At 39.3% G+C, this 14,492-nt stretch overlaps 1 protein-coding gene across 1 annotated transcript; it reads left to right on the forward strand.

Moving 5' to 3' along the window:
* Positions 1–3,341: 3,341 nt before the first annotated feature.
* On the forward strand, positions 3,342–13,670 carry FRG1 (FSHD region gene 1). Its single transcript, XM_037381823.1, has 9 exons — positions 3,342–3,471; positions 3,777–3,844; positions 5,589–5,711; positions 6,536–6,593; positions 6,774–6,888; positions 7,261–7,365; positions 8,121–8,212; positions 9,697–9,807; positions 10,760–13,670. Exons 1-9 carry the CDS (start codon positions 3,410–3,412, stop codon positions 10,794–10,796), a joined length of 771 nt encoding a protein of 256 aa, XP_037237720.1. The 5' UTR covers positions 3,342–3,409; the 3' UTR covers positions 10,797–13,670.
* Positions 13,671–14,492: the final 822 nt, after the last annotated feature.

The raw sequence follows: 14,492 nt of genomic DNA on the forward strand, positions 1-14,492 counted from the left end.
TAAATGGGTTTTCTAAAGTGGTACCATTTTAGATACAGTTTTCTGATTGATGGTATGACTTTACCCTGTGGGAAAAGGTTTTACCATCTTCTGTATATACTGTAGTGATGCCTATTTGTGGCTGGAGTCACTAAATTAAAGAGGAAACCTAAACAATGTGAATTTTAAATAAAATTATACTAATTAGCAAGAAGATATATTTTACATTATGGGGACCTGGGGAAAAAAAATGTACATTTCTTTTAAAATTAGACATTTATGATCTCTATCCTTCTGTCTTTCGCTCTTTCTCTTCACATGGAGGAAACAGAAGAGCAAACAGAGAAAACAGCAAACATAATTGATATAGCCCCATCCTAAAAAGCTTATAAACATACTTAATTTTACACAGAATGAGTTGCTTAATTGAACTCACCGGGAATATTCCCAATGCAAAAATGTAAGCATGTGTGTAATTCTTTCCAGGATCAGGATAGTAAGGGTGATCTGTAATGAAAATAAAACTACTCATTTTTTTCACATGACTTAATCTGCATTTATTTTTGTGGCTATAGCAACATCTGGTGGACAACTAAAAAAATATTAAGCCCATGAACTTCTATCATATGCTATAAATGTTGTATCATATATAAATGTTGTATCATCATATGCTATAAATGTATGTTAAAATACAAACTTTTTACTTTCTTTTGGTTTTTAAAAGTTAGCAAGAAAAAACAATAATTTAACTTAGATAATTCTTAATAACAAAGTTATTACACCTATTATAATATGGTTTATATTCTTAATGAAAAGTGGTCAAGGTATCTTTGTTTCATAACATACTAAAATACTACCTTTTTCTCTCCCATCTTACCTCTCAGGCAAGTGCTTGCATACTTTGAAGTGCACCTCATGGTATACTAACATACACTGACACACTTTGACAAGAGCATACAAATACCTCACAAATGCTACAGTTGCAGCAGTCAAAAAATAAGATCTATCAGAAATAAAGTTGTAAAGTTAAAGTTAAAAAAACAATAAAGAGCCCCTGCAGATTTGCTCTCCACAGAATCAAAGCCTAAAAAAACCTCAATATAAACCCCCCAAAATAACCAAAATACTGAAGGGCAAGTGAGCATGCAAGGGTGGCTGAGTGATCAGCATGCCGACAGACATTCTTTTTGCTTCACTCATTTCCTCTGTGTTTTCTTCTAATTCCTACATAATTGCTCTTATTTTTCATATTCCCTTTACTAAAATTTCTGCCTTATAGGCATATCTGTCTAGAACCAGCAAAAAGTATTTAATGATAAAACGAGAGTCAAATATTTGCTAGAATTGCTCAATGCTGAGGTTAGCTTGAATTAATTTCCAAGGGGCTGGAGACATGAGAACGTAGAACGAAACATGAATATATTGATTAAAATGTTTTAACAGTGAACAAGGCATTGTATCTACCACCAAAAACAAGGAAGCAAACTAAGGAAGAACCATTCTATTATTGGTTGTAAAACTGTAAGACAGTATCAAAAGGTTTCTAGAAGAAGTCATGCAATAATATCTAGAAATGTGAGAACAGAAAACAGAATGTGCTTGAGGGTGATACTGAAGTCAGTGGATGGATTGCTAGTGGTCTCGCTAGGTATCTCCATCTTGTATTTGGAAATCTGGATCTTCTTTGGTCCTTCATGTACAGTAAGTATGCGGGACCTTCACAACCTGACTGGAAACAAGACTGCTAATGCAGTACTTCCCTGATCGCAGCTCCATGCAGAGATCAGAAGTGGTCAGCAAGCTGTCCATCATCACCTGCAACTTTCTGAACTGCTATTTTTTCAGCGTTTACTGAAGAACTCATTGCAAGATGAAAGTTTCTGGGACTGGTAAGTCAGTAAATCAATAAAGTCATATACTGTTTACTACAGCAACACACTGCTTCCAGTTATCCACTGCCCAAACGCTGATCAAGGAGATGACTGTCTTTCACTGACAAACTGCAACAGATTAAGACACTAGTAGGACAGTATACCAGAGGCACCAAAAAAAAAAAAAAAAAAAAAAAAAAGTATTCTGGATTTACATGCACCAGCAGCTTGATTCAAGCATTGCTTTTGCTGACAAGCCCATGCCTCCTCCCAGCCGCCTTCTCCCCAAAGCTCCAAAATGGGGGACTTGCCAAAAACTCTCAAAGTCCATTATGGCTGCTTTCAATTTACATGGCAGGTGGAACCACTCCAGCTTCACAGATAAAAATATTGGGTTAGTCATGTTAGGTGTATAGATTGAAAGTTGGGGAGAAGTGGCAGGGTTCTGGACCCAATCAAAGTGCCTGTGGAAGACACCTGCAGTCATCCACAAACTCCAGGGTTGTTCACTGGGACATTATACATGCAGAGTTTTATCACCTGGCCAAGATTTCAGTGAATTTCAAGGCCTTGACATAACCATAAGACTTTCATTTCTTTTTTGTATACGATACCTTTGAGATGCTCGGTACTTGCAAGCATAGGTAGTGAAATCAGAAACCAAAAGCAAGCAATCCAGTACAACTATGTCTCTAAGTGTACATGCCAGACTAGATTTGATAGGGATGGTATCCTTCATTTGACCGACTAATACAATCAGCAGATAACTTTTTGGGCACAAAACCCCTTCCATTAGTGTGAAGTCAAACAGACCGGAGGACTGAACACAAGTTACTGCTCTAATTGGGAGTCTAAATACACCTGAGCTACTAAGGCCATTCCCCAAAGAAGGAGTAGTGATACCCACTGAGAAGGTGGTAAGATCACTGTGTAAGAAAAAGGAAAACCTGAGGTAGATTTTACTCTGTGTAACACCGAGTGGCTAACAGAATGGGAAAAGTTGTCATAAACCTCATTTTGCCTCTAGTTTGGTGCACTTGGGTTGACGTACGAGCCTCATTTCCCCACTTGTCTTCACAGGCTTACCCGGGCTTGTTTCGGCCTGGCACCAGCAGTTGCCCAGCCCTCAGGGAACGCTGCCCTCACCATCCCTGCCGCCACGCAGGCAAGGCCTGCTGCCCATGGCCCAGGGCTCTGCTTCGTGTCTGTTTTGTATGTCTTTACACACATGCACAAGCTCGTTGCAGCCACATGCTAAAGAAGCTGTAGGCTCTTCATTCCTTAGTGCTAGGGGTATGCAGTTCTGCAAAGTGCCAGAGCAACCAGCAGAGCCAAGCCAGGCGTCGATGGGGAAGGTGCAAGGGCACACGCTCTTCAACGTAATTTTAAACTTTTCTTGTTTTACTTTTCCCCTCAAATTCTGCGGCCGGGGCCACAACACCCTGCAGAAGGCGGCGCACGCAGCCCGCTGGCCCGGAGGGAAGGTTGGCGCTACGGGGCTTCCGTCTGCTCGGCGGGGCGTAGCCGGCCGTGTCCTTCCGCGCTTGCCGTAGCCCGACATGGCGGAGTATTCCTGCGTGAAATCTACCAAGCTCGTCCTCAAAGGGGCGAAAGAGAAAAGGTGAGGAGCGGCTGTCCACGGCCCCTGCCCCGGGGTCCCCGCGGCGGCCGCCGCCGTGCTTCCCGGAGCGCTGGCCGGGCTCCCCGCGCTGCGCTGGGGTCGCCTCGGAGGCCGGGCCGCCCCGTCCCGGAGCTGCCGCCGCGGGTGTGCCGGGGCCCGCCGGGCCGGCAGGGGATGGGGGCGGTCAGCCCGGTGCCCCCGGCCGGTGGCAGTGGCCCGCTGCGCTCGGGCTCCGGCAGGGACGCCGCGCTGGGGCAGGGCCGGGGCGAACGCACATGCTTATTTCCTTGTACCTCCCTTTGCAGCAAGAAGAAGCACAAGGAGAAGAAAAGGAAAAGGGAAGAGGATGCAGCAGAGCAACTCGATATTGTTGGTGAGCTGCTTTCCAGGCATTGTGTGACAATGAGGAAACGGTAGGGGACGGCAGAAGCTGAAGAGGTTGTTATAGGACTTGGTAAACCAAGCGTGGTCCCTGTAGGACTTGTAACTATTTCTCATGAGGTATAGTTTGTGTGTTGGGATCTTCCTGGACTCCAAAGGGAACTTCTGACACCAGCGAGATGGATTTTCCACTTATGTTTGTAGCTGAAGGATGTTCTTATATAATCTCAAGCTGTTTATCAGCTTGGATCTCTTCCCCCCTCCCACTGTGGTATTTGCTTCAGGAGGGGAGGCTTTTTAGCACTGTAATGCTGTTATTTAATGAGTGCATTTCTGTGTAAACAACTCACACCTTCTGTAACTATTACTTTGACAATTAGCGGTTGGACCACCAGTGCTTTCTGTTCATACCCTGGCACATGTTACTTTCTGACTGCGTTCTTCAGTTTGCTCAAAACTTAATCCCTTCAAAAGGAAAGGAGTCTTGGTTAGTTTGTTTATTTGTTTTTAATTTGATTACTTGTTTGAGTGCTGTGAGGGGTTCACATCATAAATTTGCTGCAGTTAATTGAAGCTGAAGACACAAATATTAATTAATAACAAAATATAACTTTCCTTTTTCATAAAATACAGGGATCAAAGTATTTATGGTCATGAGCCGTAACTTGACAGACTGTTGCCCTTCAATACTGTCCTGTCCTTGATTGATCACAGTTCACAAACAAAAACAGCTAAAAAAGAACCACAGAGTCATAAGAGATGCATGCTGTAGCACAGTGCACATTGGAGAAAAATGTCATTTTTTGTTATGTGTATATAGGCATAAGCTGAAGTAGTGCAAGGGGAAGTCATCCCTATGTTAATAATATATGAGAAAATAGGCTCTGTGTCTTATGTTAGAAGAATGTTACAGATGTTCTACATTCATAGTTTAGCCAGATGTCAAAAAAGTAGCAGAGAGTTGGAAAAAACATACATTGATCTGCAAGCCTGAGTGTATAGGACAAGACAATTGGCTCCATATGTTGTATAAAATAGGGGAAGATAATTTCTGTTCAAGGCAGATTGACCTGCCAAATCTACCATGTGGAAAAAAGATGCCATATTCAAATGAATTATAAATAGTTATTATCTTAATCGGGTAGGAAGTATTTGTAAGAGAATACACAGGAGAGAATTTTGCTGTTTAAAAAATATAAATGTCATAATTTTAATTCATGCAGATGGGTAGGGCTGCCTTTGACTTTGGTAGAATTCTGTGGGGCTCAAACATTCAAACTCAGATTGGCTTGAAAACTGAAGTCGAAGGATTACAGCTCAGGTGAAGTAATTTAACAGCAGATGAGATAGTTAATCTGTTTCTGTTGTGTTGGAGAATCTAATAATTGGATGTGGCCTCATAACTGCACGAGGTTGGTCCAGAGGGGGAAAAAAAACCCAAAACTGTTCCTTGCAAGGTGTATCTTTGCAGCATCAGCTGAATGGATCAACTTGCTAACACAAAGAAGGGATGAAGCACCCAAGCCTGTAACTAGGGATGGCAGAGCAGCAGGACTTTCTGATTCAGCAGCAGCACCATTAAACTGGCTCTGTACTATAAAATAAATGCACAAAGATGTTGAGATAGCAATGGCAATTGTATCTTTAGAATTTCAAATCTCAGAGAAGATGCAAAACATCTGTGGAAATACAGTAATCAGAAGTTGTGATTAAACTGTCATGGTTTTGTATTTTAGGAAATTGGTGGGCTATCAGTAACTTCGGTGAAATTACAGGAACAATCGCTATAGAAATGGATAAAGGAGCGTACATCCATGCCCTTGACAACGGCTTGTTTACTCTTGGAGCACCACATAAAGGTTTGTTTCAGGAAATTTAGAAATAAGCAGTTCTAGTAATGAAAGGCATAAAAGCAGCATCACTTAAAGGCAAGCAGTTTTACAGCTAAAAGCAGTTTATTACAAATAACGCAATAATCCTAGCCATAGCTTGCAGATGACTTAAACTTAATGACTGCCAATTAGTTTCACTTATCTAGTTTCTTGCTGTTTTATGTGTACGATAAATTGAACTGCATTGGAGATGATCACCTGTTAATGGCCATACCACTTACTGGATAAAAAGCAGTATAACTTTTATTAAATCCTATAAAATCTTTATGGTGTCAGTTGAAGAGTGAAACTCGAGGCGGATGAGTTTAAAGGCTTATTGCTGCATCCTTATCTTGATATACTTGTTTTGTTGCTGCACAAGTGGGCTACTAATGTAGTGGGATAATTAGCTTGTCATTACTTTGAATTCAAGAGCCATCAGTCAGACAAAGACTGTTCTAGAACCCTGACAGTGTGTTTCAGCTCCAGGGTGATAGCACAGCATTGATGACAGTATTATCTCTTTTTGGTTTTGAGGGATAGGGAGGTTGGTAACATTTGTTTACAGAAGATTTTTTCTTTATTTGGTGTCTTGCCTTAAACACTAAATATATGAACATAAATGAGCACCTGCATTCCGTTTTCAAAAACGGATATTAAAAAAAGGAATTTTTAAAGGAATAAAGTATTGCAGCTTTCCATAATATTTAGCAATGGCTACTGTTTAATTCTTTTTGGAAGTGCAGTATTAACAGGCTAAAATGTTGTGTGTTTAATACTTTGTACCTAACTGATGGAAAATTGATTCATAGATGATGAGGGCCCTAGTCCTCCTGAACAGTTTACAGCAGTGAAGTTGTCTGATACAAGGTAATTACCGTGACAATATTACAATATTCAATATTTTTTGTCCTTGTTTCTGGTGTAAATAAATGTTTTAATAGTCTCTTGAAATACATTGTCTACTAATAATGTGTTTGATGTGTTGGATATTGTGAATTGCTTGAATTAAAAACGTTCTTTATTGTGTTCTTGCATTTCTTCTCTGAGGATTGCTCTGAAGTCAGGTTATGGCAAATACCTTGGTATAAATTCAGATGGACTTGTTGTTGGACGTTCAGATGCGATAGGATCAAGAGAGCAATGGGAACCTGTCTTCCAAGATGTAAGCTGTTTGGAATAGTTAATTTGATGTTCCTAGCATTTGACAGCATTTTGAGTTAATCTATGTTGGTGTTCTTTGTGGAGTAACAGCCTTCTGCAGTCTCTTCCATATTGTAATTTTTAACCTTAATTTTCCCAACTGCAATGCATTTACTATAATTGGAAGTTCTTAAATACTTCAAGTTACTGCATTTTGGCAGCGATAAGCATCTTAAGAATGAAGGACCCAGCAAGTCTGCTGGCTAGCTATTGAGTCTCTGTATATAAAAAATGCATGCACAGAGTGTTTTGGTGTATCGTATAGGGTAAATGTATGAATCGAGGATTATATACAAACTCTTTATACTAATAATATATGATGTTATTTCTGCAGAAGAAAATGGCATTACTAGCAGCAAATAGCCGTTTTATTAGATGTAATGAAGAGGGAGACATAGAAGCCAAAAGCAAAACGGCAGGGGAAGAAGAAATGATAAAGGTAAACTATAACTTTTACAATTAATACAGGATTGGCAGAAATATTCAAACAAGCGGGTGTCTATGTGCTACAACTGACTGTCAATACAGTTATAATAGCTTTCTGTAAGCGGTCAAGTGATTTGGCTACAAGAAAGGTAAATGAACTCCAGGGATGCATAAACTGAGATACCTCCAGTGGAGACAGGAAGATATTTTACCACCACAGAACATCAAGATGTTGTGGGGCAAGACAGTCTATGTGATATTCCCTATAGTTCTGAATAGCTTGGTATGGAAGAGATAAATTATGAGTGAAGCAGGGACAGAGAAGGGTTTACTAGAATGATGCAGAAGGGGATCGGTTAAGTAAGAAAATGTATGAAGACTTACCTTGACTCTATCTGGACGTGGGAAATACACATGTGCTTCCAAGTGTCTACTAGACAGAGCAATAATACTTTTAGTCAGTCTCTGAAAAAAGCATTTTACTTCTGCTAAAACTTAAGAATTGTAATGGTGCTTCTCTGAGATGAAGGCGATTATGTCTTCAAATAGTATCAAGGGTTATACTTAGTATTTCCCATGCTTCAGGCAGCTCTTGCTTTTTTTGCAGTTGTCTCCAGTTGTGAATTAACCAATTTGAAAGCTGTGTACTTAGTAAATCATCACGACTCATTTTTTTATGAAGGATATGTTGTCATCTTTAACCTGTAACTTCTGGTTTTAAAAAATAAGGTGTTTTCTGTTTTGTTTTGGTTTTCTTTCAATGACTAGATTCGTACTTGTGCTGAAAGAGAAGCTAAGAAGAAAGATGATGTTCCACAAGAAGACAAAGGAAATGTTAAACAGTGTGAAATCAATTATGTGTATGTATTTTAGAGCTGTTTACAGGCTCAAGTACCATTTTTTTTCACTTCTCTTTGGGGCTGCCTTTGGTGGAAGGGCCAAACTCCCACCCCAGTATTTCACTCACTTTCCTCTCAGCAGGACGAGCGAAGAAAGGAGCATGGGAAAGCTCATGGGTTGCAATAAAGAGAGGGAGATTGCATACCACTTACTGTCACAGAAAAAACAGATTCAGCTTGTGGAAAATTAATTGTATTTGTTGCCCTTTAGATTTGGTAGTGAGAAACTAAGACAAAAATTTTAAAACACCACCTTTCCCTCCCCCATCTCCCAAGCTTAGCTTCACTCGACTCCTCTGCCTGCTTCCCCAAGCAGGATGGGGGTATGGGTCAATACATAGTGGTTTCTCTCTGCCACTTCTTTCCTCTCTCGCTTTTCCCCTGCTCTGGCATGGTCCATTCCACAAGCTGGACGAGAATATCTGCTTCAGTGGCTGAAGCACCTCCTCTGTCCCTGATGTTCACACTGCCATTTTGCACTATTTTTTTTTTCTTCTCTGCTCTGTTTGTTTGGCATTTTTCCCCTTTCTTAAATACATTTTCACAGAGGTGATGTTTTGCTGATGGACTTTGCTGTGGAGCCAGCTGTGTCCAGCACAGGGCAGCCCCTGGCCTTTTCTCACAGAGGCCACCCCTGCAAGTCCTCCACCATCAGCACCTTGCCACCTACACCCAATACACTTTCACTCCCTGACTTGTCATGCTAGTAGTTAAAGAAGCAGCTCTTTAGAACTTGTAACCACATCATGCTAATCATGTAGGGGCTCATTCCCATTTGGACTACCAAAAAGACCCTAAATGGTTTTCACCTACAGAAGTCTTAGTGCAATATTTGGTATTGGGGTGGTTTGTTGGATTTTATTAGGCCAGTCATCTGCTCTGTAATACAAGCTAAGATTCTTATTGATATAGGAATTATTTACTTTAAAAAACAAAGAGATAGAAAAAAAAAAAGTATAGTGAAAAACAAGAAAGAATTTGAAAACAGAGGATGTTAGTTAAATCTTTACAAACTGTTAACAAAACACGTCCCTGGGAGAAAGAACAGATACCATAAATATGGCAAGCTAGGGCACATGATAATCTCAAAGAGAACCAAATGATTAATGAGACTAAACAGAAAATTATTGGCACTGTGTGTGAACTATCCTAATTAGAAAACTGAAAGATCCACCCTTGAGCAAAGAGAGCCCCCCACCAACAAAGACCCCTCTCCACACAGTATGCTGGTGGAAAAAAACAACACGTACCTTTAAATGGAGATGAGACTTGTAAAAACCGATGAGAATTAAGTGTGATTAGACGGGTGTGTGGATCAGCTCTTGCACACTGGATGAAGAACTCAGTTTTGGCATAACATGACAGCTGTTCTTTTACTGAAACACAGAACTTCAAAGAAGTTACACTTTTTTTTTTTTTTACATTTTCCCCTTCTGCCCTTACAGAAAGAAATTCCAAAGCTTTCAAGACAAAAAGCTTAAAATAAGCAAAGAAGATACAAAACTCCTTAGAAAAGCCAGGAAAGAAGGCACTTTTCACGAAATGCTGCTTGACAGGTACTTCAAAGTACAAGAAATAATGTGCTGATTGGAGAAGTACTGGGAGATGGAATTAGAGTAAACTTGGGGTACAAAGAGCGCTAGATTTCAGGGGGATGGGGTGCTGAGCAGTGTTCTGCCTAAGTTCTGGGGTTGGCTTATTTTTTTTGTTCTGAGTTTTCACTTCTTTAGCTGAAATTTTCAGGTTTGGATTGACCCAGAAATTAATTATTCTGGACATGTTGTTCAGTTTGTTTAGTATAGAGGAGTTGAAGGTGAATCTTTTTTAACCATAAAAATTAAGCTAATTTTTAGTATTTTAAAATACCTATGGCATAAGAATATTTTGAAGAGGGGAAAGCTGTTTTTTGCTTTGTTTTTTTTTTTTTAAGAGAAAGAGCATTTATGGAGAACAGCCTTCATGTTATCTAGTGGGAGTAACGGGGGATCCCCCCCCCCCCCCCCCCGCCCCAACTCGGAGCTGAGACTGTAGAAACTGTCTTGAATTTTCAAAATGTTTTGTATTGGCATACAGTGTAAATACTTACATTAACTCATGGGGTGGAATGCCAAAGGCTATTTATCATAATTGCAAATGATGTGAGAACACTTCTGGGCCATCACAGGTGGGTGTCAGTTTCAAATAACACTGAATCTGTATTCTGTGCCTCAGAATGGGCAAAACAATTCATGATGATTTGAAACTAAAGACAAGGTTAACTTTTGATATTGCAGTCCTAGCTCCTTAAGAAAACAAAGTTAATAAATGCAAAATGTTGTTAGATTTTTTTTTTACGTGTTTTGAAGTAAAGTTTAAGAAAAATAGCTTTCAATGCTTCCTTAACACTTTGAAGCAGATCAAATATGACTACACCTGGCTTTTGTCTTATTCTGTGATTCCAAGATTTAGATTTATTTAGGTTGGAAAAGACCTTTGAAATCATCTTGTTTCGTTACTTTTTCCATACAGGAGGGCAAAAGTGAAAGCAGATAGATACTGCAAGTGACAGCCAGCTGGACCATTTTCTTCTGCATCTGTGATGACAGGGTCAAATTGAAAAGGAGTAAAATGTTTTGTAATTATTTTTTATTGAATGTGTTTTGCTGATGTTTTTATTATGTTATTTTTAAAGGATCGCCACAGCTATAATTAAGCATCAAACTAATGTCATCTTTCAGTAATAAATACTATTAAGTTTACTGTAAAACTACATGCTATTGAAATAGCGAGATAATTATTTAATGGAAAAAAATTGACCCACTGAATCTTCTAAGGCTGATGAAAAGAACCTGAGCTGAGAGAAAGAGCAGAATAGAATGATGATGAAGTTCAAAAGTAAAATATGGGTAACACATTAAACCATTAAGAAATATGTAAATGTATTGAACAAGAAGAAATAATTGAAAATGCTTGTCTTGGAACACATCCTACCAGATCCTGAGTAGGATGTCTGTGGAGCCACTCTACACTGCATCATGTGAGCAGTGGACCAGAATATTCAGGCTTTGTAAAGCAATGTTCAAAACTGACTCACTGTTCAGCTTGGTAAGCGGCATAATCCATATGCTGGAAAAAGTGTTGACAAGTCACAAGAACCCTATTACAGATGAAAATGCAGGTGCTCTATAAGAAATGGCTCCTTTGTGTTAACAGGCTGCTGATTTTACAAGAGGGAAAAATTGACTTTGCAAACTTGCTGGTTTCTCTACAGCATGGATTTTCATTTGTTTAAGAAAACAGCAGGGACTATTTTTCAAGGTCATAGTATACTACACATTTCCTAATACCTCATACAAAATTTGTTTATTCCTGTCTGCTCTGTTTACCAAGAAGCTTTTCAGTAACATCATCTCCATAGGAACTACCTCAGAATAATTGCTTACTCTCTCCACAGCTTCTTTAATCTGCATCATAAAGATTACTTGGTAAGAAAATTGAGGATTTTTATGGTAATAATTTGAATTGTCTCTATGAAGCTTCTCCTGGCTGTCAGTTTGAACTGCACACATAGTACAAAACTGTAACCTCATGCAAGATAATGTATCTAAAAAAGAGCATAAGAACAGAGCAATAAAGTCTAGTCGGTAACAGTAATTTATATTGGCCTAATTTCATAGGCAGTTGGTCTTGAGGAAGAAGCACAAAGAATTTAAGTGCATCATAACTGTTTTAAACTTCTATTGACTTTTCAGCATGAAAACAAATTATAGCTGGTTAGGGAAGGCTAGCTAAGGTGTTAGCAATAAAAGCATTTATTTTTCAAAGAATTTAGAAAAATATGGATATAGCCCATACAGATTTTATGGAACCAAAAGAAGATAATCTCTATGGGCTGGGCACATTCATGATGTAACAGAGGGATTTTTCAAAACTCATTTGTTTCTAGAAAACCAAACAAAAATCCAAACCTTTCACTGACGGCATTTTTTAAGCTTTCCATACCTGGCTTTGTCCTACTGAGTACAGAAATTTCTGCCACAGGGCTTTTGCCTCTAAGGTGGTATAATTTATTTGGTTTATACTTGCAAAACTTACTGTTCACTTTATACCTATTATAGAAGAATAGACATACTCACAGTTGCACACTCACTAGTTCCTTGTATGAATGTCTATTTTGGAATTGGTGCTTTTTCTTCCCAATTCAGTTCTGTTGAGATACTAAGTGAGAAATCAAAATGCTGCCTCTGGGGAGCTGGTTTGTGCAACTATATTGGGACAATTGTGCTTGTGACTTTCTCATATGAACAAATCCTTGGAGATCTTCCTATCATTCCAACTGCTCCATAAGATTTTGTATTTTAATGGTGACAGAAGTTATAACAAAATGCTGAGAAATTAAATAAAAGCAAGGTCTATATTGAATGGAAAAAAAAAAAGTAAAATTATCAGATGAGAATTTTCCCTCTCAGTTTTCAGAGGTTCAGAAGACCGCTCAGTAGCTGGAGTGGCGTTTTTTTGAACTTAAATGATCTTCTAGAGAATTGTCTTTTCCACTATATCTATCAGATTATTGTATGTCAGGAAAAATACTGTTAACCAAAATGTAATAGTATCAGGTGGTCATGTAAATTGATCAAATGCTTGACCTTTTTGCCAGTTCAATAGCTTCATTTTAAAGTTGTTACAGATTGGTGTTTTAGACACCCCATCAAGCAAACAAAAGCCATGTAGGCAGTGGCAGAAATGGTTAAGCAGATGAAACTGGTTTTTTATGTAGTTTAGAAGCTTTTGAATCACAATGTGTGTACATATGCTCCATGGCTCAATTTTGGTAAAGAGGAGATCTGTGCTGCCTTTTCCACAGTGAGTAAAGGTCATTATTTTGAGTTTCTGTATTATTGGAAAAGAAGCATTGTGCATGCTTGGGAGGTCTGACAGAAGTGTGAGCACTGTATTTGCAGGGAGGAAGCCAAAAGCTAGAAATAAATAGATGATTGTTGGCAAATGTTCCTGTCCAAACTGAGGAATTCTTGGATGAAAGCACAGCATAACTGTGGGTTGTACCATCACAGAAAAAGAATGTAATTAATTTTTCCCCAGGGTGCCTCAGTTTGGTCTAGAATTGGAGATTAAGGCTCATGAAGTTGTTCTGGTTGTCGGTACCATGCTGCATGTCCCTCCTCAGATTTCTAAGTAACCTGATGTATGACCAGTGCAACGTCATGGACCTGGAAGTGGCCTACTGCCAAAACTATACCCAGAAACACTGGGAAAGAGGCAGCACCACAAGGAGCAGGCTGCAGGCCAGAGGAATTATTTATTGGGCACTTCATTGCAGGTGTCATTGATCCACAAGCATCTGAAGTGAGTGGTGATGGTTGAAGTAGGCTGATGCTACAGTATCTGTTTTTCCTTTCAAGAATATATTGTTTAAATAAAATCCTGTCTGGTAGAACGCACAAAAATGATTACTAGAACACAGATGCAGCTGGAAGCACAACTCAGCAATGCTGGTGGAGAAGGTGCTGAAAGGAGTACTTGGAATCTGAAGAAAAGCCTGAGAATTACCCACGGAAAGGGATTTTCCATTTCATATTTACATTTGTAAATAGGAGAATGCAGGGTGTAGGTGGTGTAAGTTATAGTAAAGGGAAAATGGAATTGAGTCATGTTTGTTACAGAGCTAGGAATAAGTGAAGCAGAATGTAACATCAGAGCAAACAAAATCACACTGTCGTAAGTAGAAGAGGAAGTTGCTGGATTTAGCAAGGGACTGCTAGCCCTGCAGGGAATAAGGATATTGTGGTAGCAATGGGGTTGCCCTCTGCGTTGGGACTAATGATATACTAGATTCTTGCTAAAACATGTCCTGAGATAGTGCAGAAGCAGAGGTCTGGGGAATTCACTGGAATTTTAGTCCCAGGAAAAGGAAAGCAAAGGTATGACGAAACAATGAAGATCAGTACGTGTATTAAAACCATTGCTATAAGGAGTCCATTGGTGTGTTTTCCCACTGAGGTATTCGTGAAGTCATTTTGGTGATACTATGTCCTGGCAGTAGCATTGGCATAAAGAGCTTTACCTGAAACTGAGAGAAAGGGGGAAAACTGCAGCCTCTACATCTGGAGGAGGGAACAGATCTGGGGAGTGGTAGTACAATACTGGATAGATGAGTATGAGAAAGCAAAAGGGTGGTATGAGGTATTAGGTGTCAGTGACACCAGCTGTCAGGTGGTGTAGTTAATGAGTAAACTGCTTATCT

The sequence above is a fragment of the Falco rusticolus genome, chromosome 1, assembly GCF_015220075.1.
Source record: "Falco rusticolus isolate bFalRus1 chromosome 1, bFalRus1.pri, whole genome shotgun sequence".
NCBI classification, from domain to species: domain Eukaryota; kingdom Metazoa; phylum Chordata; class Aves; order Falconiformes; family Falconidae; genus Falco; species Falco rusticolus.